Source organism: Onychostruthus taczanowskii, unplaced genomic scaffold (genome assembly GCF_017590055.1).
Source record: "Onychostruthus taczanowskii isolate IOZ18803 unplaced genomic scaffold, ASM1759005v1 scaffold117, whole genome shotgun sequence".
In the NCBI taxonomy this organism is placed as follows: Eukaryota; Metazoa; Chordata; class Aves; order Passeriformes; family Passeridae; genus Onychostruthus; species Onychostruthus taczanowskii.
The window spans coordinates 228,215-253,107 of record NW_024498318.1 but is presented as its reverse complement, the minus strand read 5'-3'; the positions used below and the strand labels follow the sequence as shown (position 1 = coordinate 253,107).

Below are 24,893 nucleotides of genomic sequence, written 5' to 3'. Positions count from 1 at the left end.
CTTGGACACTTCCAGGGATGGGAAGTGGAGTGAAAGATCCAAGGAATAACATGGAGAGGCCACTTTACCGCCAGGATCTTCTGCTGGTTCTGCTCAGCCACACAGGGCCACCAGCCCTTGACAGTTTTCTGCTCAAAGAGAGACACGGAGCGGCTGGAGGACAGGGAATCATCCACAAGGTCCAAGGAACACTTTTCCGCTGTCTTGGCAGGTTTGGGCATCCTGTTGAGATCCATCTGGATGGATCCTGCAGGGAAGAACATTCCAAGTGAGACAACTCAGTGGGATAATCCTTAAAACATGGAATGTTTCCTGATCCCATGGAGTCTGAGCCACCCCAACCATCCCAATCCAAACTCCCAACTTCCACTGTCCCAGGTAGCTTCAAGCCCCATCCAGCCTGGCCTCGGACACTTCCAGGGATGGGACTTCCACAGCTTCCCCGGACAACCTGTGCCAGTGATGTTTTCCCTTTTTTTGGGATGGATCCCAAAATTCTCGACTTACCCAAATAGTCATCGAAGGAGAACTTGTCGTTGTCCCAGATCTGGAGGATCAGCTGGGGTGGGATCTTGTTTTCCGTCTTGTCCAAGCTCCAGAAGTGTTCCTAAAATCCCACCGGGAAAGAAACCACGGGAAAATTAAAGATCCATCAGGAGAATTGGGCAGAGCCTGGCTCTGGAAATCCTGGAATTCCTGGGGTGTCCTGCTGTGGATCTGCAGGATCTGGCAGACTCTGGAAAACTCGTGGAAAAGGATAATCAGTGGAAAACCCAAGATGCTTCTGGAAGGTGTTGGCAACAATTTATGCCTTAATTTAATGATTTAATTAATGTAATTAATTTTATTTAAATAATTTAATTTAATTTAATACCATTTAGGAAATGGCTCCATGGGATCCCAAACAGGATCCTTAAGAAGGAGAGAAATTCCCACAATTCCAATGAGGGAGACTCTCCAAGGTGAAGAGAGCAACGAGCATTGAGTGCTGGTGCTGCCAAACTTCGCCTTCCTCTTAATTAATGGGAAAATATGGGATTGATGCCTAAATCAGCACTTCCAGCAGGGAATTCCCAAGGATCCCTTCCCTTCCGTATCCACCATGGCTTCGGTCTGCTCCCAGGTCTGTCACAGGCAGTGGGACAACCTGAGACCATCAAATGCCAGTCCCACCTTCAGGCCACCCAGAGGTCCTGAATTTATTCATGGAACATGGATATGGAAAGGAAGATTCCATGGTATCCTAGGAATTTGGTGATATCACACTGGTTGCTCCAAGCCCCAAAACATCCCTCAAACTGCTCCGGGTTCCTCTGGCACTGCTGACAATAGGGAAGAAAATAATGGAATGCTTTGGGTGGGAAAGGACCTGAAACTCATCCCGTTCCAGCTCAGGGACACCTCCCACTATCCCAGATGGATCCAAGCCCAGTGTCCAGCCTGGCCTTGGGCACTGCCAGGGATGCAGGGGCAGCCACAGCTGCTCTGGGAATTCCAGCCCAGCCCCTGCCCACCCTCCCAGCCAGGAATTCCTTGCCAAGATCCCAGCCCAATCTCCCCTTTGCCAGTGGCAGCCATTCCCTGTGTGCTGTCCCTGCAGGCCTTGTCCCCAGTCCCTCTGCAGCTCTCCTGGAGCCCCTCCAGGCCCTGCCAGGGGGTCTGAGCTTTGCCTGGAGCCTTCCCTTCTCCAGGGAACATTCCCAAGTTATCTATGAGTTCTGCACCCCTCAGTAAGGAATACCAACTGCCTGGGAAACAGCATCCACATCACCATTTCCATGTGTGAAACCAGGAATTTTTTCCAACAGGGATCTGACACCACTGTTGGGATGCCTGGGAGTTAGGATTAAGAATCCCAGAATCCCTGAGGTTGGAAAAGCCTTTTGGGATCAGTGAGTCCAAGCTGTGCCCAATCCCCAACTCAGCATCCAGAAATTCCTTGGACATCTCCAGGGATGGGGACTCCAAATCTCCTTGGATACTTCCTAAACCTGACCATACTTTCCATATAAATAATTCCTCTTGATGTCCAAAAAGAAATGTTGAGATAAAGGAGAAAGACAAAATCCCACCCAAAGCCAAGGGATTGTTGGGATTGTTATTCCTGGCTCCAGCAAAGAGCAGGAAAATCCCAAAGGGATTCCTGACGCCCCTCCAAGGGTGTCCTGGTGGCAATTCCTCCTGGAAGTGTCAGAAATGATGGGATTTAATTAAAACCAGGAAACTCCAGTCTTATTCATCCGTTGCTCCATAAATTCACCCCAAGACTCAGATTCATTATTTCATCCAATATTAAATTATAAAAAAGGAGGAAAAACGTGTCACATTCCACAGGAACACAAATATTCCAGCTGGGAGTCCGTGGGCACACCAGTCCCATTGGATTCATTGTAAGAGATCCCCCTGGATGGTTCTGTTTCAATTTCTCTCTGTTCCCTGACCGGTTTTGGGAAAATGTGCCAGGAATTTTGCATTGGAGCATTTTATGGATGCATTTGAGATATTGGATAAGCCAGAAATCCCAAAGGAAGTCCATGGAAAATTCCCACTCTCCCCTCTGCTGGTTGCATTGGATTGGGATGGAAGTTTATCCAGGGGGGGGTTTTCCCAGCTTTTCCAGCCATTTCAAATCAAAATCGCTAAAAAAGGGGAAGAGTTGATGTTGATTCTTCCCTTTCTCAGAAATCTGAGAAAGAAGGGATACACAGGGATCCAGGAGACATGGATCCATGGATAACAAAGCTGGGATGACCTTAGGAGGGGCTGGAAAATTCCAAGGTGGCAGAAGATCCATGTCCAAGATGAACACCACCAACTCTTTTGGATTGTCCCTTCCGGGAGAAATCCAGGTGCCCACCTAAGCTTGGCTTGGAAAAGGGGAAAATATATGGAATTCTGGACTGGTTTGGGCTGGAAGGGACCTCAAGACCACCTCATTTCCTGGCTGGAATATTCCCTGGAAACTTCCACGAGCTCCGTGTCCTCCAGCTGCCTCTTCTTTCCCAGTGAATTCCTGGCCCAGAGGTTCATCCCATTATTCCCACATTCCATGGATGTGTCCATGCTCCAGGCACATCCCACACTCCCTTCTGGGCTGATGCAACTTCCCAAGGGTTCACTGGAATTTCTCTTTGCCCCATCCCATCCACGAGGAGCCAAACTTGAGAAAAACCTCACAGTTGGGATCATCTCCCACCTATCCCAGCTGGATCCATGTCCCTCAGAATAATGGAGCTGAAGGAAATATTGGATGGGATCTTGGGAAGGCTGTGAGGGTGGGGAGGAGCTGGGATGGAATTCCCAGAGAAGCTGTGGTTGTCCCATTCCTAGTAGTGTCCAAGGCCAGGTTGGACAGAGCTTGGAGCCACCTGGGATAGTGGGAAGTGTCCCTGGATGGGCTTTAAGGTCCTTCCCATTCCAAACCATTCCACGATTCCATGGAACTGCTGGCAAACCCAGCAGACTCTGGGATTCCACCTTCCCTCCTTCCCACTGCAATGCCCAAGGAAAAAGGGAACAAAACCTTGCCTCTGCACCCTCTGCATCCCAATCCCTCAGAACAACATCCCGGCATTCCAGGAACAACTCAGGTGGGGCTCAACCCTTTTCAGGCAGGAATTCAATGCTCCATCGCTCCAAATTCCCCTTTTTTTAATGGAAAAACACCATAAAATATCACTTAGCCGGAGACAAAACCTCCCTGCTCTGAGCCCTGTCCAGCTGGGGACACCCAGAGCTCCGCTGGAAAGGCAGGAAAAGGAACAGGGAGTTGGGAAGGGGGAATTTGATGCCGAGCAAAGTTTATGGGTCCCTTTCAAGGCAGCATGAAATTTGCTTCCATGATTAAATCGGGCTCCGAACATTCCCTATAAAAACAACCCGGAGCGCGAAATTTATGTCCTGGCCTTGTCCAAACCACGGGGAAAAAAGGCTGGAATTATTGTTTGGGGGTTTGTTTTCGAAGCAAGGGGAGGCTCAGGGATATTTTATGGATTTTTGTGGATAAAGCAGCGGGGAAAAAATCGGCTCTAATTCCCGGGAAAGCGTTGACAAGGCTGCATTTCTCCTGCATTGTGGATGTGCTCCAGAATACAAAGAAGGAAACCACATTTTTGGGAAGGAGAGGAAGTCTGCTCCCAAAAAGTCGCATTTCAGGCGCATCCTGCAGGAATTTGGGAGTCCCGGACATGCAGGAGACTCCCCTTGGATGTCACAGAATCCCTGAGGTTAAAAAATTCCTCCAAGATCATCCAGTCCAACTTGGGACCAATCCCCACCCTGACACTGAGTGCCACATCCAGGAATTCCTTGGACACCTTCAGGGATGGGGATTCCAAACCTCCCTGGGCACTTCCAAGGCCTGACCACCCTTTCCATGAGGAAATTCCTGCTGATGTCCCCCTTGAGTCTCCCCTGGCACAGCCTGAGGCCATTTCCTCTTATCGTGTTATTCCCTGGGATCAAATCCCAACTCCCACCTGGCTCCAACATTCCAGGAAGTTGTGGAGAGCCAGAAGGTCCCTCTGGACCCTCCTTTTCTCCAGGATGAGCCCCTTTCCCAGCTCCCTCAGGAATTCTCCATTCCCTTCCCTGGGCATGCTCCAGCACCTCCATGTCCATAAGAATCCCAGAACTGGACCTGCACATCCATGGAGATGCCGTTTGCTGTGACATTCCATGCAAACCCTTTCCTGCCCTAACGAACTTCCCAGATCCCGTTTTGGCAGCCGAACCCAGCTGCTGCTGGAATTGGCACAGGAAGCTGAACATTCCAAAACCAATTCCATTAATTTTCCACCCCACGGCACCTCTGGAATGTGGGAGCTGAGCTCTTCCCTGAGTAGATGCCCAGGAAAATGGGATCCACATCCAGGTGACCTCAGATTGTCCTGGTTGCCCCATGACCCATCCAGTAACAGGCTTAAACTGGGAATCCAAACTTTAAACTTCCATTTTAGGCTGGATTTTAGGGAAAATTCCTTAATGGAAAGGGTTTTCCAGCCATGCAGAAGCTGCCCAGGGAAATGACGGAATGTCCATCCCTGGAATGATTTAAAATCCCTCTGGATGTGGCACTTGGGGACACGGCCAGTGGTGGCCTCAGCAGAGCTGGTGGTCTTAGAAGGCTTTTCCATCCTGAATCATTCCATGATTTTCTCATTTTCCATCCCAGAAACAGCTTTCCTGCAGGACTCAAAAACGTGGGAATGTGCTCTTCCCATGCAGCCAACATGGTTTGAATTTTCCAGGAAGAGAAAGATGGCATCAAAAAAAGCGGGAACAAAGATGGAAATTTGAAAGGAATGCTGAGAAAAGCTTTAAAAAAGCATTTCCATGTTTTCAAAAAAAAAAAAAATGGGATATTTCCCTTCCATGGAAATATTTTGGAAACTTGGATTGGGAGAAATTCCCCTCTCGGAAGGAGAAGAAAAATCTTAATAGCATTAATCCAGCCAGGAAAGTTATGGAAAACCATCCTGAAGTGGTCGGAAAGTTAAGAAAAGCAGGAATAAGAGTGGCACCTGCGTTTTCCTGGGTTTTCCCTGGTTTTTCCTGGATTTCCAGGCTCCCAACCACCCCAGGTGTTCACATCAAACCAAAATATCATGGACACCCTGTTATCAAGCACCATCCTTTTTTTTTAGGAGAGAGTATTTGCAGCCCAAGTTGGGATGACCCTTGGAGCCTCCACCTACAGGAATTCCAGCTCTGGAATTCCCAGCATGGGAAGGACCTGGAGCTCTCAGAGCAAATCCAGAGGAGGCACCAGGATGATCAGAGGGTTGGAGCACCTCTGCCATGGGAAAGGCTGGGAGAGTTGGGATTGCTGGAATTGGAAGTGAAAAAATCCAGGGAGAGCTCAGAGTCCCTGAAGGGGCTCCAGGAGAGCTGCAGAGGGACTGGGGACAAGGCCTGCAGGGACAGCACACAGGGAATGGCTGCCACTGGCAAAGGGGAGATTGGGCTGGGATCTTGGCAAGGAATTCCTGGCTGGGAGGGTGGGCAGGGGCTGGGCTGGAATTCCCAGAGCAGCTGTGGCTGCCCCTGCATCCCTGGCAGTGCCCAAGGCCAGGTTAGACATTGGGGCTTGGATCCACCTGGGATAGTGGGAGGAGTCCCTGGATGGAACTCCGTAAGCTTTCAGCTCCCTTCCCACCCAAATTGTTGCATAATTCCATGATTTCTAATCCACCTGGCCACGCTCCTGTGAGCTCCAGCATGGAGCAAACAAAGGAGAACCACTGGAAAACTCTTTCCCTCCCGGCCCGGTTGGGCACAGGTGGTTTTGAGCAGCTCCCAATTCCCCACAGTCGCTCCCAACCTTTGATTGAAATTCCACCTTCCAGCGCCTGCCTTTCCAGCCGGGATTTTTACGGCCGCAGGAACCAAGCCGGAGTTCAAACAGCACATGGCGAGATCAAAAAATTCCCGGGGCCGGAATGCTCCACCCGGCTTTTCCTTCATTATTCCGGCCTTTACAGAGAGCTTTTACAAGGTGTTTATTTTCGGATCCAGCATTGGAAGCCATGTGGTGGGAAAAGATTCCAGATCGGCACAGCGGGATGGATTTGCTTAAAGGGGTTTGTGGAGGGGGGCTTGGCTTTTTCCAAGCAGGATAATTGGATGTAGTACACCCTGTACTTGGGATTTGTGGGATATGAAGCGTGAAATGGGCCCGGCTGGGATTCTGTCAATCATTGGAACTAACTGTCCGGGAAGGACTTTGGAAGCTGGGAATTGTCTAGGATGGGGGGATTTGCTTGGCATCTTCCTGGCCGAGACACTGGTTCCATGGAAAATAAGATGGTTGTCAGGGATCTCGGGGGTTTTGGTGATCACAGCAGGTTTCAGGAATACTGGGGGTTTTGCAGATCCCAGGGGGTTTTTGGGAATCCCAGTGGGTTTCAGGGACGGTCCCATTGCAAGCAGGAATCTTTGGGCCCCTCATATTCCATGAATACCGAGGCTCAGCAGAAACAGGGAGCAGGGATCATGGGATCGTTGAGGTTGGAAAATCCTCCAGAATCATCGAGTACAACTTGGGGACAATGCCCACCCTGGCACTCAGTGCCACATCCAGGATTCCTTGGACACCTCCAGGGATGGGCACTCCAAACCTCTCTGGGCACTTCCAAGGCCCTACCACGCTTTCCATGAGGAAATTCCTGCTGGTGTCCCAAAAACTCAAGAGGGATGAAGGTTCAGGATGAGGTGGATGAAGGACTTTGAGCCTCCAGGGAGGTGCCATGGGAAGCCGGGATTTTCCCTGGTGTCCACAGACCACAAAGAGCCAAAAATCACTGAATCATGGAATGTTTGGGTTGGAAGGGACCTTAAAGATGATCCAGTTCTATCCCCTGACACAGATAAGGAATCTTCCATTGGATTATTCCTCTTAATCCTTTTATTCCTTTTAATCTCCAGGTGAAGGAAATTTAAATTATGTTCTCTATTGTTTAGTGTCCAGTTTTCCCTAATTCCCATCATTTCCATCATTAAATTTTCCCCTGCGTCATTCCATGCACTCATTCCAACCTCACTCCTGTGTCCTTCCGTCCATGCAATTCCCATGAACTGATCCAAGGAACACCAGGAGCAGCTGGAGGAACGAAGTGATCAAAATTCCATCCAAAAATCTTCATCCACTTCAACTCCCAATCCAATCATCTTCCTGAATCCAAAGCTTTTCTTCCAGTGGCACATCCCAACCTATGTTCCCACCAGAAATTTGGAGGCAGCTCCTTCCTTTCCCCATTTTTAGCCTTTTTGGGAAGTTTTTGCAAGGCACAACGCCCGTTATTCCATGCTGGAAAACAGAGGTTCCCACCAAACCATCCCCAAGGAATCACCATCTCCAGCTTTGGAATATCCCTGTTGTCCAAGAGCATCTGGACACTTGCTCCAATGGCTTTCCTGCTCCAGCCCAGATGAATCTTTCCCAGAGGGATCAGTCTCTCCAAAAAAACACCTCTAATTCCGACCCCATTTTGCTTCCAATTTGGATTTTTTAACAAAATTCCCAAATTTTTGCTGTCAACACCATGGAAAGGCCAAGCTTTGCACAGCTCTGCTTGTGAAGACCTGAAATTCCCTTTTCACCCCAGAATTCCCAGGAGGACGCAGGAATTCCATCCAGGACCACTCACCTTCTTGGCCACATGGCACATCTGCTCTGCTGGGAGATAATCAAAGGGAAAGATGAATCTCCAGTTGAAATTCCCTTCTCCTCCCATGGATCTGTAGTGGACATCGGTCTTCTGCTTGTTCTCCTCGTGTCCCACCAGCCACCTGCCAGGGACAAACAGAGCCCATGGAAAATCGGGATCGTAGCAAGGATTTGAGATCTCGCTCTATGTCACAACATCCGTGAGTGGGAAATGGAATATTCCAGATCCCGGTGGCTGCTGGGGGTGGGGAAAACCTGGAGATGGGAGAGGGAAGGCTGGGAGATTAATCCGTGCTAGAGCTAGCAACTCCAGAACTATGGAATCAGGGAATGGTTTGGGATGGCTTTTAAGGATCATCCCATCCACCCCATCCATGGACAGGAACACCTCCCACTGTCCCAGGTGCTCCAAGCACCAAAGTCCATCCTGGCCTTGGGATGCTGCCAGGGATCCAGGGGCAGCCACAGCAAATCTGGCAATTCCAGCCCAATCCCAGCCAGGAATTCCTTGCCAAGATCCCAGCCCAATCTGCCCTTTGCCAGTGGGAGCCATTCCCTGTGTGCTGTCCCTGCAGGCCTTGTCCCCAGTCCCTCTGCAGCTCTCCTGGAGCCCCTTCAGGGACTCTGAGCATTCCCTGGATTTTTCCCTTCTCCAGGGGAACATTCCCAGCTCTGCCAGCCTGAACATTTCTTGGGAATCCCTTTCCACTGCTTTACAGCTTTTCCGTGAATAATTTTTCCCTAATACCCAATCTAGGATAGGCAGGTTCAAGAGGCAGCAATGGATGGAAGGAATGTTCCCCATGGGATTCCCAATCCATAGGCAGATCCTCAGGCACAAAAAGGATCATTTCATCCATTCCCAATTGGGTTTTTCAGGGTCACTTTCCTTTGGGCTGGAAGATGTGGAAGCTGAGCAAGGTTTTACTCATTCCCAGCCTTGCAGGATCCTCTTGGATGCTAAAAGATTGGGAAAGGGATCTCAGCAACCCCTGGATGCTCCCACTTTTCCAGCAGCTCAACTTTTTAGGAGCCCCAAAAGACACAGAACAGCTCAACCGGAGCTGATAACAACGGACTTGTTGGGAATACCAGGAAAGCCACACAGCATTCTGGATTTACAGGGGGAAAATCGGGATTGTAAAGCAGGGATTTACAGTCTGTTCCCAAATCCCGCCTCTTCCTGCCCATAAATCCCAAAAAGGCACAAAAAAAGGAACTCCCTTGGCTGGGATTGCACTGTTAGACACAAGAAAAATCCTAAATGGGGATGGGATGGGATGGGAAGGGATGGGAAGGGAAGGGAAGTGAAGGGAAGGGCTGTTTCCAGGAATGAAGGGAATTCCAAAGAAAGCAGCCATGCAAACAATCCCATCTCTGAGCATGGAAAAAGTCAGGGAGAGGAGCTGGGAATGAGCAGACAATGAGCTCCTCTCCCCATGGCCAGGCTGCTCCTACATCTTATCCCACTGTGGGAACATCCAAGTAGTCCAAGGAGAAATACTGCCATGGGATCATCCCAGAGGTCTGACGAAAAAGGTTGTGACGTCAGCAGAGACATGTTTTCCAAAAACCTGGATCCAGAGATGGAGAGGTGTGGATCCATGGCTGGAAAGGTGTGGATCCATGGCTGGAGAGAGGCAGAGCCACAGTTGGAGAGGTGGTTATCCAGGATTGGAGAGGTGTGGACCCATGATTGGAAAGGTGTGGATCCACAGTTGGAGAGGTGGATCCATAGTTGGAAAAGAGTGGATTCATGGCCAGAGAGGTGTGGAGCCACAGTTGGAGAGGTGGGGATCCATGGTTGGAAAGGGGTGGACCCACAGCTGGAGAGGTATGGATCCATACTTGAAGATGTGAATCCACAGCTAGAAATTCACGGATCCATGACTGGAGAGCCATGATAGTTCCTCCATCCCAGCAGAATCCAAGTCTATCCCAGCAATACCAACCCAAGGACCACCTTAACTCCTTCCCTGCTGCTCCAGCACCTCCAGCCTCGGGAATCTGGGAGGGTCCGGAGCGGGACACTCACCCTTTGACGTAGATGTCGCTCATCTTCTCCCCGGTGATGCTGAGGTCGTCCAGGATCACGTCCTTGGTGTTCCAGATGATGCAGCGCAGGTAGAACCTGGAAAATCCCGGGAATGAAACCATGAGAAAGTGGAAAACTCATCCACCTGGAAGTCTGGTTGTCCCACTGACTGATTTCCCTATGGGAGCCGTTTCCCTGGAGATGATTCTACACCCATCCCTCATTCAGGTGGGTGAATCCATCCCCACCCAAGGCTTCCAAGCATTCCCAACTCCTTTCCCAAGGAAAAGATGAGGAAGAAATGGGAAGTTACCTCTTGGCTTTACGTGGAGTGACATTGAAAGGGGGGCCAGGATGTCCCAGGGATTTGGGAAACAGATCCACCCACATCTGGAGTTTTCCCTGCATGGAAAAACAGAGCCCTGAAACCTTGAGAAATTCCAGACTGGAACACCTGAACCTCCCCAGGGAGATCTGGGACCCTTGGGTGGGAAGGGAGGATTCCTCCATGGAAAAGTGGCATTAAAGGTTATTTTTAAATTATTTAAGGGATAGTTGGGAACATGTTGATGGATGTAAATCCTGAGGAGAATCTGAGAGAGCTGAGAAAGGGGCTCAGCCTGGAAAAAAACAGGGATCAGGGGCAAAACCTTCTGGCTCTCCACAATTTCTTGGAATGTTGGAGCCAGGTGCAATCTGGAATCTGATCCCAGAGAAAAACAGGATAAGAGGGAATGGTCTCAGGCTGGGCCAGGGGAGGCTCAGGGTGGACATCAACAGGAATTTCCTCATGGAAAGGGTGGTCAGGCCTTGGAAGTGCCCAGAGAGGTTTGGAATCCCCATCTCTAGAGGTGCCCAAGGAATTCCTGGATGTGGTACTGAGTGCCAAGGTGGGCATCAGGCCAGGGGAGGCTCAGGGTGGACATCAACAGGAATTTCCTCATGGAAAGGGTGGTCAGGCCTTGGAAGCGCCCAGAGAGGTTTGGAATCCCCATCTCTAGAGGTGTGCAAGGAATTCCTGGATGTGGCACTGAGTGCCAAGGTGGGCATCGGGCACAGTTTGGGCTCGATGACCTTGGAGGAATTTTTTAACCTCGGTGATCCTGGGATTCTGGGAGAAGAATCCTGAGTAGGACTTTTAGAATCCCCATCTCTAGAGGTGTCCAAGGAATTCCTGGATGTGGCACTGAGTGCCAAGGTGGGCATCGGGCACAGTTTGGGCTCGATGACCTTGGAGGAATTTTTTAACCTTGGTGATCCCGGGATTCTGGGATTCTAAGAGAAGAATCCTAAGTAGGACTTTTAGGCCAAAAATGAAAATTAAATTAAATTAAACTAAATAAATGAAATTAAAAATGGGAGCATATGCTGAAGGGAACAACCACCTCCCCTCCCTGGGAACATCCCATATCCCAGGCAGGCATTCCCAGCAGGATTCTCCCCCTGAATATGTCTGGATCAGGAGATGTCACTGCTGGGCTCATCCCAGCCACGTCCCAGGACCCACCTGCTCAATGTCTGGCTGGAGGGGGCTGTAAAGGCGCCGGGTCTCCACGTGCTCCGGAACCAATCCCTGCTTCCGGAGGGCGGCCAGGGCGAGCCGCTCCTCCACCGGCCCTAGGTGCGGATTCGGGGGTTTTCCATCTTCTGCCACCAGGAAGAGAGCAGAGTCAATCCCACAGGGATGGATTATAGCCAGGAACAGCTGGAGCAGCACAGCCTCCATTACCAAATCCATCACTACAAACCCTGCTGGGCACAGGGATACCATTCCCAGTGGGAAAATCCATGGAAACCCTTGTGCAACCACCCCACTAATCACAGCCAGGGAAACATGGCAAGGATCCAGTTGGATCCTGTGGAAAGGAGAATCTAATGAATCCAGCTCTCCTGAAGTCCCGGAAATCAGGATTCCCATCAATCCTCTGCCAATGTTCCCATTCCCAGCAGTTCATCCCAGAGGTTAAAGCCATTCAGGATCTTCAGCTGGGCAGACGGAATGAGATCCCAGTGGGATCCCATTTCTTCCCTGTGGGATTTGGGGTGAAAGACGGGAATGGGAGGAGGAGGAAGGACATGGAAACACCATCAGCACAGCCTGGGGGTTGTTCCAAGTTCCTACTCCGGTCCAAGTCCCTGCTCCAATCCCACCAGGATATTTGTGGTCCTCCATCCAAGGAAGACCTGGAATTATCTCCTCCACCTGTCCTACTCCACACCAACCCCTGATCCTGCCACAGATGGGCCAAGATTCCTCAATAATGGACATTCCTGCTTTCTCTTCCTGGTCAGGATCCATCCATCCATCCATCCATCCATCTATCCATCCATCCATCCATCCATTCATCCATCCATCCGTCCCAGCACAGCCAATGGCCAACTCCTGCCTCCCCATCCCATTCCTGGGATGGGCATGATGCCCTGTCCTTGGATATCAGGGAAGTGGTGAAGTCCCCACCCCTGGAGGTGTCCAAGGAACAACCGGACATGACACTTGGACAAGGTTGGATTTGATCTTGGAGGTCTTTTCCAATCTGAATTCTGAGATTCCAAGATCTTCAAGGTCTTTTCCAACCTAAAAGATTCCCTGATTCACTGACTCTGACCCAAACAATCCCAAAATCCCAGGACGGGGTTGGTGGACTTCACCCCACTCTGGTCGTGCACCTTCCAGGATACTTGAAATACAACAAGCTCCATAAATATTCTTCCATAAATATTCCATAAATATCATTCCAACTTCACCAAATCCTGGTGAGATACCCCAGCTCCGTCCTTGCCATGGACACACTTAACTCCAGCCACCTGGGCTAATTCCCAACCATTTCCCAAACCCTGGAATTCCGGCGTGTGCACACACGTGCGGCTTTATGCGCCGAGAAAAGATCGAGCCCCTGTCGGAAAACAACAAAATCTGGGAGTTATGGAATAACGGGCTGGGGGGAGGGGCTTGTAAAATCCCAGCTCTCGTGTTTAACAGCTCCAGTTTATTCCCAGTCCGGCTCCGGAGCTCACAGCTGGATTCCAGATCTGCTCCGGGTCAAGCCTCGGGCTTTGTTCTGCTGTTTGAACTCGCTGCCGTTAAAGCCGGAGAAGGTGACAGCAGGCACTGCCATGAAGAGGACACATTTTAACACCTCCCCAGCTCTCCCATGGAAAACTTTTCCATGAGGATTCCTTGCTGCCCTTCTCCTCAGGGGAAAACCTGAATTCCTGAAGGGATTTGTGCTTTGTTTTCCAAGAGGGCAGAGAGGGATCAGCCCCAGGTTGTGCCTTGTTTTGTGTCTCTGGTGACACCCCTGGTGTGGTGGCCTTAACAAATCCAATCCACCAAGTTTAGGTGGGATATTGGGAATTCTTGGCTCTGAGGGTGGGGAGGCCCTAGAAGAGAATTCTCAGAGAAGCTGTGGCTGCGCTTGGACCCCTGCAAGTATCCAAGGACAGGTGGATAGGTGACAGCAGGCACTGCCATGAAGGGGACACATTTTAACACCTCCCCAGCTCTCCCATGGAAAACTTTTCCATGAGGATTCCTTGCTGCCCTTCTCCTCAGGGGAAAACCTGAATTCCTGAAGGGATTTGTGCTTTGTTTTCCAAGAGGGCAGAGAGGGATCAGCCCCAGGTTGTGCCTTGTTTTGTGTCTCTGGTGACACCCCTGGTGTGGTGGCCTTAACAAATCCAATCAAAGTTTAGGTGGGATATTGGGAATTCTTGGCTCTGAGGGCGGGGAGGCCCTAGAAGAGAATTCTCAGAGAAGCTGTGGCTGTGCTTGGATCCCTGCAAGTATCCAAGGACAGGTGGATCCACCTGGGATAGTGGGAAGTGTCCCTGCCCATGGAGAGGATGGAATGAGATAATCTTTATGGTCCCAACCTAAACCATTCCACGATTCCAAAGTGCAGCTCCTGGGCCAGGCCCGGTGGGATTTCACCTCCTCATGGGACTAAAACCCTATTTTTGTGCCTTAACGCAGCGTTTTCCCAAAAAACCTCTCCTGCCTCTGGAATGTTGGGTCCCAGGGAGGTGCCATGGGCAAACAAAAAACGCCTCCCCAAAAGTCTGGGACTTTTATCCTCTTTGATATCATGAGTTTTTTCCCTGATTCCCCCAAATCATGAAAGAATTCCCCGGTCTGTGTGTGGGATATTGTCTCCCTCTAGTGACCATTCCCAAAATGAGATTCCAATGGAAGAGATGCTCTTTGGCTCTGGCAGCACTTGGATTATCAGGTTGGAGTTTCTCACTCCCAATCCAGGGGTGTTGGGTTTGGTCCAACTCAAGGCCAATGCTCCTGGATTGAAGGTCTGGGCTCAATCCCAGGATTTGGGGCACAGCCAAGCTTGGGAATGGTTCAGAGCCAACGTGGCCAGAGAGGAGGAGGATGGCGGCAATGCCATTACTCAAACCTGGTGATGTCTCCATGACATCCAGCTCCATCCCTTTCTCTGGAGCAAGGAAATTCTGCAATCCCAAATCATCCCTGACATCTTACCCAGCTCGGAGAGGACGTATTCCTGATCCCGGAAGATGATCCGGTCAGATTTGTAGGTGGGAGCTTTATAGTTGTGCTGCAGGGAGAAGAGGTGGAGCAGCTGGGAAGGGCGGAGTTGGTCTCGCCACTGGTTGGGGCCGGAGCTGAAACCAAACAGAATCATGGAATCATGGATGGGTTGGGATGGAAAGACATAAAAATTCATCCAGTGCCATGGGCTGGGATATCTCCCACTATTCCAGGGTGCTCCAAGCCCCAGTATCCAGCCTGGCCTGGGACACTCCCAGGGATCCAGGGGCAGCCACAGCAAATCTGGCAATTCCAGCCCAATCCCAGCAAGGAATTCCTTGCCAAGATCCCAGCCCAATCTCCCCTTTGCCAGTGGGAGCCATTCCCTGTGTCCTGTCTCTGCAGGCCTTGTCCCCAGTCCCTCTGCAGCTCTCCTGGAGCCCCTTCAGGCCCTGCCAGGGGCTCAAAGTTCATCCTACATTCTTCTCTTCTCCAGACTAGACATTCCCAGCTCTCCCAGAGCAGAGGGGCTCCAGAATCCTGGAATGGGCTGGGTTGGAAAGGACCATAAAACCCATCTCATTCCAGCCCATCCATGTTCAGGGACACCTCCCACTGTCCCAGGTGGATCCAAGCCCCAATGTTCAACCTGGCCTTGGATACTGCCAGGGATCCAGGGGCTGCCACAGCAAATCTGGGAATTCCAGCCCAGACCCTGCCCACCCTCCCAAACAGGAATTCCTTCCCAAGATCCCACCCAAATCTCCCATTCCTGGGATGGGACAGCCACAGCCTTTCTGGGGGTGTCCTCAGCACGAGGTCACCAGGAGCCACCAGGCATGGAACGGGATCTCCCTGGAGGAGAACCAGGATTCTGGGAAGCGCAGCTTCAGCCAGACCCCCCCAGGACAACCCTGCTGCGATCCCGTGGCCACCTCAGCATCCCAATCCCGGGATTCCTGGACATCCCAAGCCCACAGAGGAACGCACATGCAGTAAGTCTGGGGGAGGCCACAGCGAGCGCCGTATTTGGAGAGGAAGCGATTCTCCAGGTCGATGACGGTCTCGCCGATCTTCTCATCCTTGGACAGCAGGTCGTAGTCGTAGAGGGTGACCTTGAGGTCCTTCTCCAGGGGCAGGGTGCAGCTCAGCTCAAACATCCTGGAAGCGGGCAGAGGGAAATGCTTGGGAAAAGAGGATCGTGCTGCTGGAATTCCATGGGAATGGATGCACGCCCCACCCCACCCCACCGATGATGGGATGGATCAGCGTCCCTGAGCTTCCGTGTCACTTTGATCCAGCAAGGCCAGGGCTGTGTTGTGCTGGCTCCGTTTATCAAGGAATCGTGGAATCATTGAACGGTTTGGATCAGGAGACCCCTTAATGATCTTCTCATTCCACACCTTCCATGATCCCAGGTGGATCCAAGCCCCAATGTCCAACCTGGCCTTGGGCACTGCCAGGGATCCAGAGGCAGCCAGAGCAAATCTGGGAATTCCAGCCCAGTCCCCCCCCCACCCTCCCAGCCAGGAATTCCTTCCCAAAATCCCATTTAAATGCATCTCTCTCTCCCTCTTGCTTTGTTGGGAAGCTGTCCAGGCATTGGTGGCCTGGACTGGTGGGAGCAGCCTTGGAAAATCAGATGGATTTTACAGGAAGCAGGATTTGATCCCCGTTTGTGCCCCGAGTCCTGGATTTTGGCAGCCTGGAGCTCATCCCAAGGGGCAGCCCCGATCTCTGGGACAGGGCCCAGGGAATGGCTGGAGCTGTGCCAGGAGAGGTTTAGGTTGGATATTGGGAAAAGATTCCTCATCCAAAGGGAGCTGGGGCACTGGAGCAGCTCCCCAGGGAATGGCCACGTTCCCAAGGCTGCCAGAGCTCCAGGAGCATTTGGACAACGTTCCCATGACAGGGTGGGATTGTCCTGGAAAGGAGTCGGATCGATGATCCTTACAGGTCTTGTCCAACCCAGGCTATTCCATGATTCGCTGATTTTCTGGGAGAACAAAGCCCCATGGAGTTGAGCTTCCCTCAGTTTCCCTGCTCCTTTTCCAGCCTTGCCAAACAGCCTTTCCCAGAATAAACCATTATCCTTGGAATTTTATCCCATTTCTGAGGGAAACAACTCAATTATCCATGGATAATCCTTTTCCAGAACATGTGGAGGTGCCCCATTCCTGCCCATTCCTCACGTTTTTCCTTCAGATGTTGGATCAAAATTCCTGGATGAAGAGAAATTCCCCAAACTCTTTCTCGACAATGGGATGATCCAGATTCCTCTGCTATGGAATTCCAGCTTCCCAATCCTCAGCTCTGAAATCCCATCGATTGATGAACAAGAGACAAGGGAATCATGGAATAGATTGGGATGGGAAAAACCTTAAAATCCATCCCATTCCCAGTCCCTGACACAGGCAGGGAACACTTCCCACTACCCCAGGTTGCTCCAACATGGAACTGGGTGTTGAAATGGGAAGTTCCGGTTGGTCCAGCACAATTCCCTCAATAGGACACCCAAAAAATTCCATGGATCCCAAATGGAATCCATACTTACTTCCCAAAGACAGGCTCCAGGGTGCAGGGAAGGTAATTTTCCTGGTCATTTATGGATTTCTTTCCCACGGAAATCTTTACGTAGGGATCACACTGGAGGTGGGCACAGAAGGAAACACAAAAATCCCATGGGATTCCAGTCCCACCCTTTTCCGTAGGTTGTTCCAAAATCCCATCCCTCTCCCAAATAAAATTATTCTGGGAATTCGGCATCAAATTGGAAACTGGGGATTTAATTCAAGTTGGATTTTTTGCCAGGAGAAGTCCGTAGGTTGTTCCAAAATCCCATCCCTCTCCCAAATAAAATTATTCTGGGAATTCGGCATCAATTTGGAAAGTGGGGGATTTAATTCAAGTTGGATTTTTTTGCATGGAGAAAGAAAAAAATTCAAGGGAAAGATCCAATTCCACCTAAAAGATTTTACCTGGATCTACAGGGATCCATCATCCCAACCACACCCAAGAATTCCCTGGAAAAAACACCCAGACCAAGTTTTCTCATCACTTCTCCCAGATTTCCCTTTTCCTGCTGATTTGTTTTTTAAGGAATGGATGGGAAACAGCACTCAGGAAATGGAATAAACACCCAGGTATTCCTTGGGCTGGGATGAGCCTCCATAAAATTCCCATCCCATGGGAAATTTGGGATCCAATTTGGGTTGGTTTGGGGTTTTAAATGGAAAAATTATTCATGGGGGATTTCTTAGGAATTAACACTTCCAAATCAATTTTTAAAAAACAGGAAAATTCAAAAGTGGTTGGAATTTCTGCATCTATTTTTCCATATATTCCATACGTATTTCCTATTTTTCATATATGTTTTAATATATTTTTCCATGTATTTTCATACCTATTCATTATTTTCCATAAATTTTCCATGTGTATTTACTATTTTCCCATCTATCTTTCCTAGATATTTCCTTATATATTTCACACAGTATTGCTTAAAATTATCCCCCTTTTCCAGTGGAACCAAGATAATTAAAGAGGATTTTTCCCTTCCCTGAGTTTTGTGGCATTTTAGATCTACACAATTCCCATTTTCCCAGAATTTTGCTTCCAGAGCAGCAACCCTTTGCAAGAAGGAATTTTGGGAAAAACGGGATTTTATTCTCTTCAGTACCAAAACAAAAAAACAACCACAAAATAGAACCAAACCCAAAACTCATGGAAATAATCCTGAAAATCCCAGTGGACAAAAGAAGAGCTGCCTCCCAGACTTCCCAGCTATTCCAAGGGGGGCAGAAAACAGGAAAAAATCCTAAATTTTAGGGCAAATTTGTAAATTTTGACCCAATTTTGACCAATAAGGGCTGATCTGTTCTAAGAATCCCCTTCAGGAGCCACCCCAGAGCTTTCCCACCAGGATACCTTCCCATTGGAATCCTTGGGCTGGAGGTCGAAGGCCCGGATAATGTAAACCCGGACCAGACATTCCTGGAGTCCCCTGGCCGGGAGCTGCTGGAATTGCCGGGGAGGCACCGGAACACGCGGATCATCGGGAAGAGGGTAAATCCTGAAGGAACCCTGGGAAGGACACAGGAATTCAGGGAAGAACACGTGGAGATGGGAGCAGGCTTGGAATGACTGGAATGAATTGTGGAATTATGGAATGGTTTGGGTGGGAAGGGAGCTGAAAGCTCATCCCATTCCATGGGAAGGGACACCTTCCCTGATCCCGATGAATCCAAGTCAATGCCAACCCGGCCTTGGGCACTGCCAGGGATCCAGAGGCAGCCACAGCTGCTCTGGGAATTCCAGCCCAGCCCCTGCCCACCCTCCCAGCCAGGAATTCCTTGCCAAGATCCCAGCCCAATCTCCCCTTTGCCAGTGGGAGCCATTCCCTGTGTCCTGTCCCTGCAGGCCTTGTCCCCAGTCCCTCTGCAGCTCTCCTGGAGCCCCTTCAGGAACTGTGAGGATTCCCTGGATTTTTCCCTTCTCCAGGAGAACATTCCCAGCTCTGCAGCCTGGCTCTAGAGCAGAGGGGCACCAGAATCCTGGAATGGATTGGGTTGGAAGGACCTTAAATCTCATCCCATTCCCATCCTTTCCATAGGCAGGGACACCTCGCACTATCCCAGGTGGCTCCAAGCCCCTTCCAAGCAGCCTTGGCCACTTCCATGGATGAGGATTCCACAACTCCCACAACTCCCGGACTCACTGAATGATTTGGGCTGAAAAGGACTTTAATAATCCCACAACTCCCACCCCTAGGGACACAATCCATGGGGAGAGGGCCCATCCCACCTTGAATTCCCCCACCACCGAGGGGTCGTCGCTGGAATCCTGGGATCTCCCCCGGAACAGTTTGAAGGTGTGGCAGAAGTCGGAGAGATGCTCAAATTCCTCAACGTTTTCCAGCTCCGTCTCATAGACCTGAGGAGGAAAAGATGGATCATGGAAAAAAATTCCAACCAAATTCCTCAGTCCTGGGAAAATTCAACCCACGAGGAGAAATTTCTGGGAATTTTCACCCTTATTTCTCTCTGGGGCAGTGAGAAGAGGAGAATTTGGGAATCTCACAATAAATTCCAGCCCATCCCAACGACCCAGGCAAAGCCAAGGTCTCCTGGTGGGTTTTTCATGGATAGATATCTTCCAGCTGGGAATATTTTCCTTAAAACCAAGGAAAATCTTCCCTATTTCAGAGTTTGCATTAAATTTAGCATTTCTTGTGCCTAAACCTCACTCTTTCCTGAGGAATCCCTGATTTTCCTCATTCCCAAACCCTTCCAGGGTGGCAGTTCACCACCCCCTCCGCCACTTCCCACAGGAAAATTTCCGGAAGTTTCCCAAAAGGCTTTTCCAAAGGAAACGGAATTTTCCACACGTGGGGAAAATGTTTTGGATTTTTTGAACCCAGATGGAAAACAAGCCAAAAATCCCAAGGAAACTGTGGACAGTGGAATTCCAAGCATCCACACCTGGCAGAAGTCACTCACCTTCAAGGTGTCAAATCCCTTTTCCAAGTAATATCCACATTTTTCCCTCTCTCCTGTGGAAGCATAAAACTTGCTCCACCAGTCGATGAATTCCTCCTCCTACAACCAGAGGTCCCAAAGTTACTCATTTTCCACAAAAAAAAAAAAAAAAAATCCCCAGAAAACAGCAGCAGCTCCCAGATTTGGGAAGTGAACTCTGCATCAACCCCATCCCTGCTTTCCAATTTTTTTTGGGATGCTCCCAGCCCAAATCCAGATGTTACATCCACTGTGGATATTCCCAACAGGATTATTCCTCATGGGAAGATGAGCTAGAGCTCCAAGAAGAATATTCCAAGAATTTGGAGCATTTTTAGGGAAATTTTTGCCACTTGGAGGGTGGTTTTCCCAGGATTACCATGCAGGGAATGAACCAATTTAACTCCAGTGTTAACAGCTTGAAATTCCCCAATTTTAGGCTTTCCCGGGAAATTTTTGGGATTTGGGAGACGGGGATTAACTTCCTGGTTGTATCTCAGCACCTCCCAACCTCCCCATCCCAACAGAACCTGCGGAAAAATTAATAAATCCATATAATTCCCATCTTTCCATTAAAATCCAATGGTGCTCAGATCTCCGGAATGACACAACCCTCGGAATGAAAAGACAGGGAAAATCCCAAAACACCTCAGCTCTCACCAATTCCCATTGCCTCATTCCCAGTGCAAACCATTCCAGCTCCAAGGATGATATTCCAGGAGGAAAAATGGACCATGCCGGTTCAATATTCCATGGATTTTATAGGAATCCCATTTTTGAGACTGCTCTGCTGGTAATCCATGAAAAAAATTCCTGGAAAATCCTGGTGTCTCATTTTAGGAGGCCGCAGAATTCCAGCTCGGTGACCTCATGGAGGATTCCAAATGGAGTATTATTGGATTTATATTTGAAGCCAACAGCACAGGATTTAATGGATAGACATTGGATTTGATTGGAATATTCTGGAAATTTACTCCAAGGCTTCTGCCACCTCCTTTTTTGGGGAGGGGGAAATCCCTATTTTCCTTTCATCATTTCCCAATTTAGTGTTTCAAGGGCTCCATTTAGACATTGTGACATTCCACAGGTATTGGGATACAAGGAAAATGCTTGGATTCATCCCAGGACTTACCCACAGGATCTTCTGCAGCCCCAAGGGAAAGAGCTGGATTAGAGATTTTGGTGGATTTTGACCGATATTCCAATGAAAAACAGGGAAAACATAAAAAAGGAGGGAAGGGGAGCAGCTGGAATATTAATGATGATGGATATGATTCCATTTGGGAATGGAAAAGCCATGGAAAGCAATGGATTGGCAAAGAATGGATTGAGGAATTTCATTTATCCAGGGGAAGGATAAAATTCCCTCCAGGTATCCCAAACCACCTCCAAGGGTTTGTCCATGGCACACACAATCTCTGGGATCGGGATCTGTGCTCCCTTTCCAGCTTTTTCATGGATCCCACTGGGCACAACCCCCACGCGAGAATCCCTTGTGGATAAATTTAACTTCAAGTGACCAAATCCTGAAAATTTCCTGGAAAATGAGCTTATTCCCACCTGGAAAGCTGCTGCCATGATTATCCAGAGGTTTCCTGTCTCCCTAACCTCATTCCATCCCTCTCACCACCCTGGAACTCCAAACTTTTTTCCCCAAGAGGGACCTGTCATTTGGATATCCTGGGAATAACCAGATCATTTCACCCAATCCATTCATCCCAGGAGCTGCAGCAGCTCCAGGAACAAACAATAGCTGGAGGAAGGAGAATTTCTCCTTTATGGAAAAACTTCCTGGCTGGGAGGGTGGGCAGGGGCTGGGCTGGAATTCCCAGATTTGCTGTGGCTGCCCCAGAATTCCTGGCAGTGTCCAAGGAATTCTGGGGCAGCCACAGCTGGGGCTTGGATTCATCTGGGATAGTGGGAGGTGTCCCTGCCCATGGAATGGGACGAGCTTGCAGATCCTGTCCAAGCCAAACCATTCCATGATCCTACAAACCCTGGCTGTGGAAATCCTGGAGTTTTCTCTGGGAATACTTTCCCCCCTCCCCAGTGGCAGTCCCATGGGCTGGCTCCCAGCTGGGAATATCAAAACCATCAGGAACATTCTGGGGTGGGGGGGCAGAGCTGGGATGGGAACCATTCCCAGGAGGAGCCATCCAACACCCAGAGCTCTTCCAAGGAGCAGTAACCGGAGAAGCCGTGAAATGTGGGCTTGGATTTGGAAGGAGCAAACACAGCAAACAACCAATTATCCCAAATAGTTTACAGACATGGATTGGCTGGAAATGGCTCCACTCGGCTCCGTTAACGTGTGCTGGGATGGGGGATTTAGAAAGTAGCGTGAGCTGGAGTAAGAGCGGAGTAACGGCGGAGTAACCGCACTGTAGGGCTCCTCAGCAGGGAATGCAAGAGGAGTCTGAGAGTCCCTCCTGAGTTCCTCTCCTCCAGGAGGTGCCCACAAATCATGGAATTATGGAATGGGAATGGACCTAAAAGCTCATCCCATTCCATGGCAGGGACACCTCCCAGGTGGATCCAACCCCATCCAAACTGGCCTTGGGCACTGCTAGGGATGCAGGGGCAGCCACAGCTGCTCTGGGAATTCCAGCCCAGCCCCTGCCCACCCTCCCAGCCAGGAATTCCTTGCCAAGATCCCAGCCCAATCTCCCTTTTGCCAGTGGGAGCCATTCCCTGTGTGCTGTCCCTGCAGGCCTTGTCCCCAGTCCCTCTGCAGCTCTCCTGGAGCCCCTCCAGGCCCTGCCAGGGGCTCTGAGCTCTGCCTGGAGCCTTCCCTTCTCCAGGGGAACATTCCCAGCTCTCCCAGAGCAGAGCGGCTCCAGAATCATGGAATGGCTTGTGTTGGAAGTAACCTTAAATCCCATCCCATTCTCACCCCATCCATGTTCAGGGACACCTCCCACTGTCTCAGGTGGATCCAAGCTCCAAGTCCAACCTGTCCTTGGACACTGCCAGGGATCCAGGGGCAGCCACAGCTTCTCTGGGAATTCCATCCCACCCCCTCCCCACCCTCACAGGGCAGAATTCCATCCCAAGATCCCACCCATCCCTGCCCTCTGGCAGTTTAAACTCTTCCCCCTCCTCATTAACGCCCCAGCCGGAGGCAGATCCCAGTGAAATCCAGGACCTCCCTCACATGCTCCGCACGGAGCTGGGTTTTTTTTGGCTGGAAAAGCTTTTTTCCAAGATTTCCCCAGCTGCAGCCCCTGGGCCTCATTCCCAGCTCCTGCTTTTGTGCGAAGCTCCTGAGCCATAAAGGAGAAGGAGCCGGGAAGGAACATGGGAACTCAAGTTTTCCAAACCAGGATGGTTTTCCCAAGGAAACATTCCCTTCTTTCTGCAAACTGGGGTTTATAATATTGACTCCCATTCCTGGAGGATCCTGGAAGAACCAAGACAGTGGGATGGTTTATTCCCACCTAAAATTCCCATCATTTGATTTTAAATTAATGCTTTGCAGCTTTTTCCTCTTTTTTTCTTTTTTTCCCCTGGATTTTCTTTGTCCTAAACCAAAACCATATCCATGGAAATTAAAAATGTGCATGGACAGCGGGATGGGGGGTTATTTCAGGAATTTTTGATTCCATGGTTGGGATCCCAGCACTGCCACCTCTCTGGACTGGAGAAATCCATCCGCTGGACAATATTTGGATCCTTGGAAGTGTCCAAGGCCAGGTTGGAATGGGCTTGGATCCACCTGGGATAGTGGGAGGTGTCCATGCCCATGGAAATTGTAGAGTGAGATGGGATTTAAGGTCCTTCCAACCCAAACCATTCCATGATTCCATGGGAATCTGATAGGGATGAATTTGGGATGAAGGGAATTGCTGCTCTGGAGTGTTATCCCTGAGAAGGCAAAGCAGCTCCACTGCTCTCCCTACAAAACCCAGGAAAATCCCAACATCTGCTTTTCTCATGGAAAAGACACAAAGGGAACAGGAAAAGGGAAGGGATCCTCAAATCCCATCCCATTCCACCCCATCCATGGGCTGGGACGCCTCCCACTGTCCCAGGTGGATCGGGCCGGGCCTGGGGCACTGCCAGGGATCCAGGGCAGCCACAGCTGCTCTGGCAATTCCAGCCGAGCCCCTGCCACCCTCCCAGCCAGGAATTCCTTGCCAAGATCCCAGCCCAATCTCCCCTTTGCCAGTGGCAGCCATTCCCTGCGTCCTGTCCCTGCAGGCCTTGTCCCCAGTCCCTCTGCAGCTCTCCTGGAGCCCCTTCAGGGACTCTGAGCATTCCCTGGAATTCTCCCTTTTCCAAGCGAACATTCCCAGCTCTCCCAGCTTTTCCTCCCAGCAGAGCTGCTCCATCCCTCTGATCATCCTGGTCCTCTGGATCACTCCCACATTTCCATGTCCATCCGTGCTGGGATCTCTGAGCTGTGCACGGAATTCCTTCAAAACCCGCTTCATTCCCTTTGGAATTAATGGAAAACCCAAGGACACAGCGACAGCCAGCTGGAATTTCCATTTTCCTAAGCAGCAAGCAGGATCATTCCCAGAAGGAAAAACCTCCTTCCATCTTTATCCGCATATCCTCATGGACTCAGGTCATTAATTAAGCGATTAATTAATTAAGCAATTAATTAGCAATTAGAAAGGAAGCGATACCTACATGAGGCAGGGCCCGGGAATCCGGGATGTTAATTAGTGCTGA

The 24,893-nt window shown here is 50.1% G+C and overlaps 1 protein-coding gene across 8 annotated transcripts in view; it reads right to left on the bottom strand.

Annotated features, from left to right (window-relative positions):
• DYSF (dysferlin) overlaps positions 1-24,893 on the bottom strand; it is a 71,579-nt gene that overhangs the window by 6,139 nt on the left and 40,547 nt on the right. For all 8 annotated transcript variants that reach the window (XM_041427576.1, XM_041427580.1, XM_041427578.1 and 5 more), the window contains 12 exons: positions 20,199-20,297; positions 19,504-19,632; positions 18,628-18,783; positions 17,258-17,349; positions 15,694-15,864; positions 14,695-14,837; positions 11,710-11,849; positions 10,516-10,604; positions 10,203-10,298; positions 8,148-8,289; positions 508-607; positions 69-247 (listed from right to left, as the gene is read on the bottom strand). In XM_041427576.1, coding sequence (XP_041283510.1) covers positions 69-247; positions 508-607; positions 8,148-8,289; positions 10,203-10,298; positions 10,516-10,604; positions 11,710-11,849; positions 14,695-14,837; positions 15,694-15,864; positions 17,258-17,349; positions 18,628-18,783; positions 19,504-19,632; positions 20,199-20,297 — 1,536 coding nt within the window. The remainder of the gene's footprint in view (positions 1-68; positions 248-507; positions 608-8,147; positions 8,290-10,202; positions 10,299-10,515; positions 10,605-11,709; positions 11,850-14,694; positions 14,838-15,693; positions 15,865-17,257; positions 17,350-18,627; positions 18,784-19,503; positions 19,633-20,198; positions 20,298-24,893) is intronic.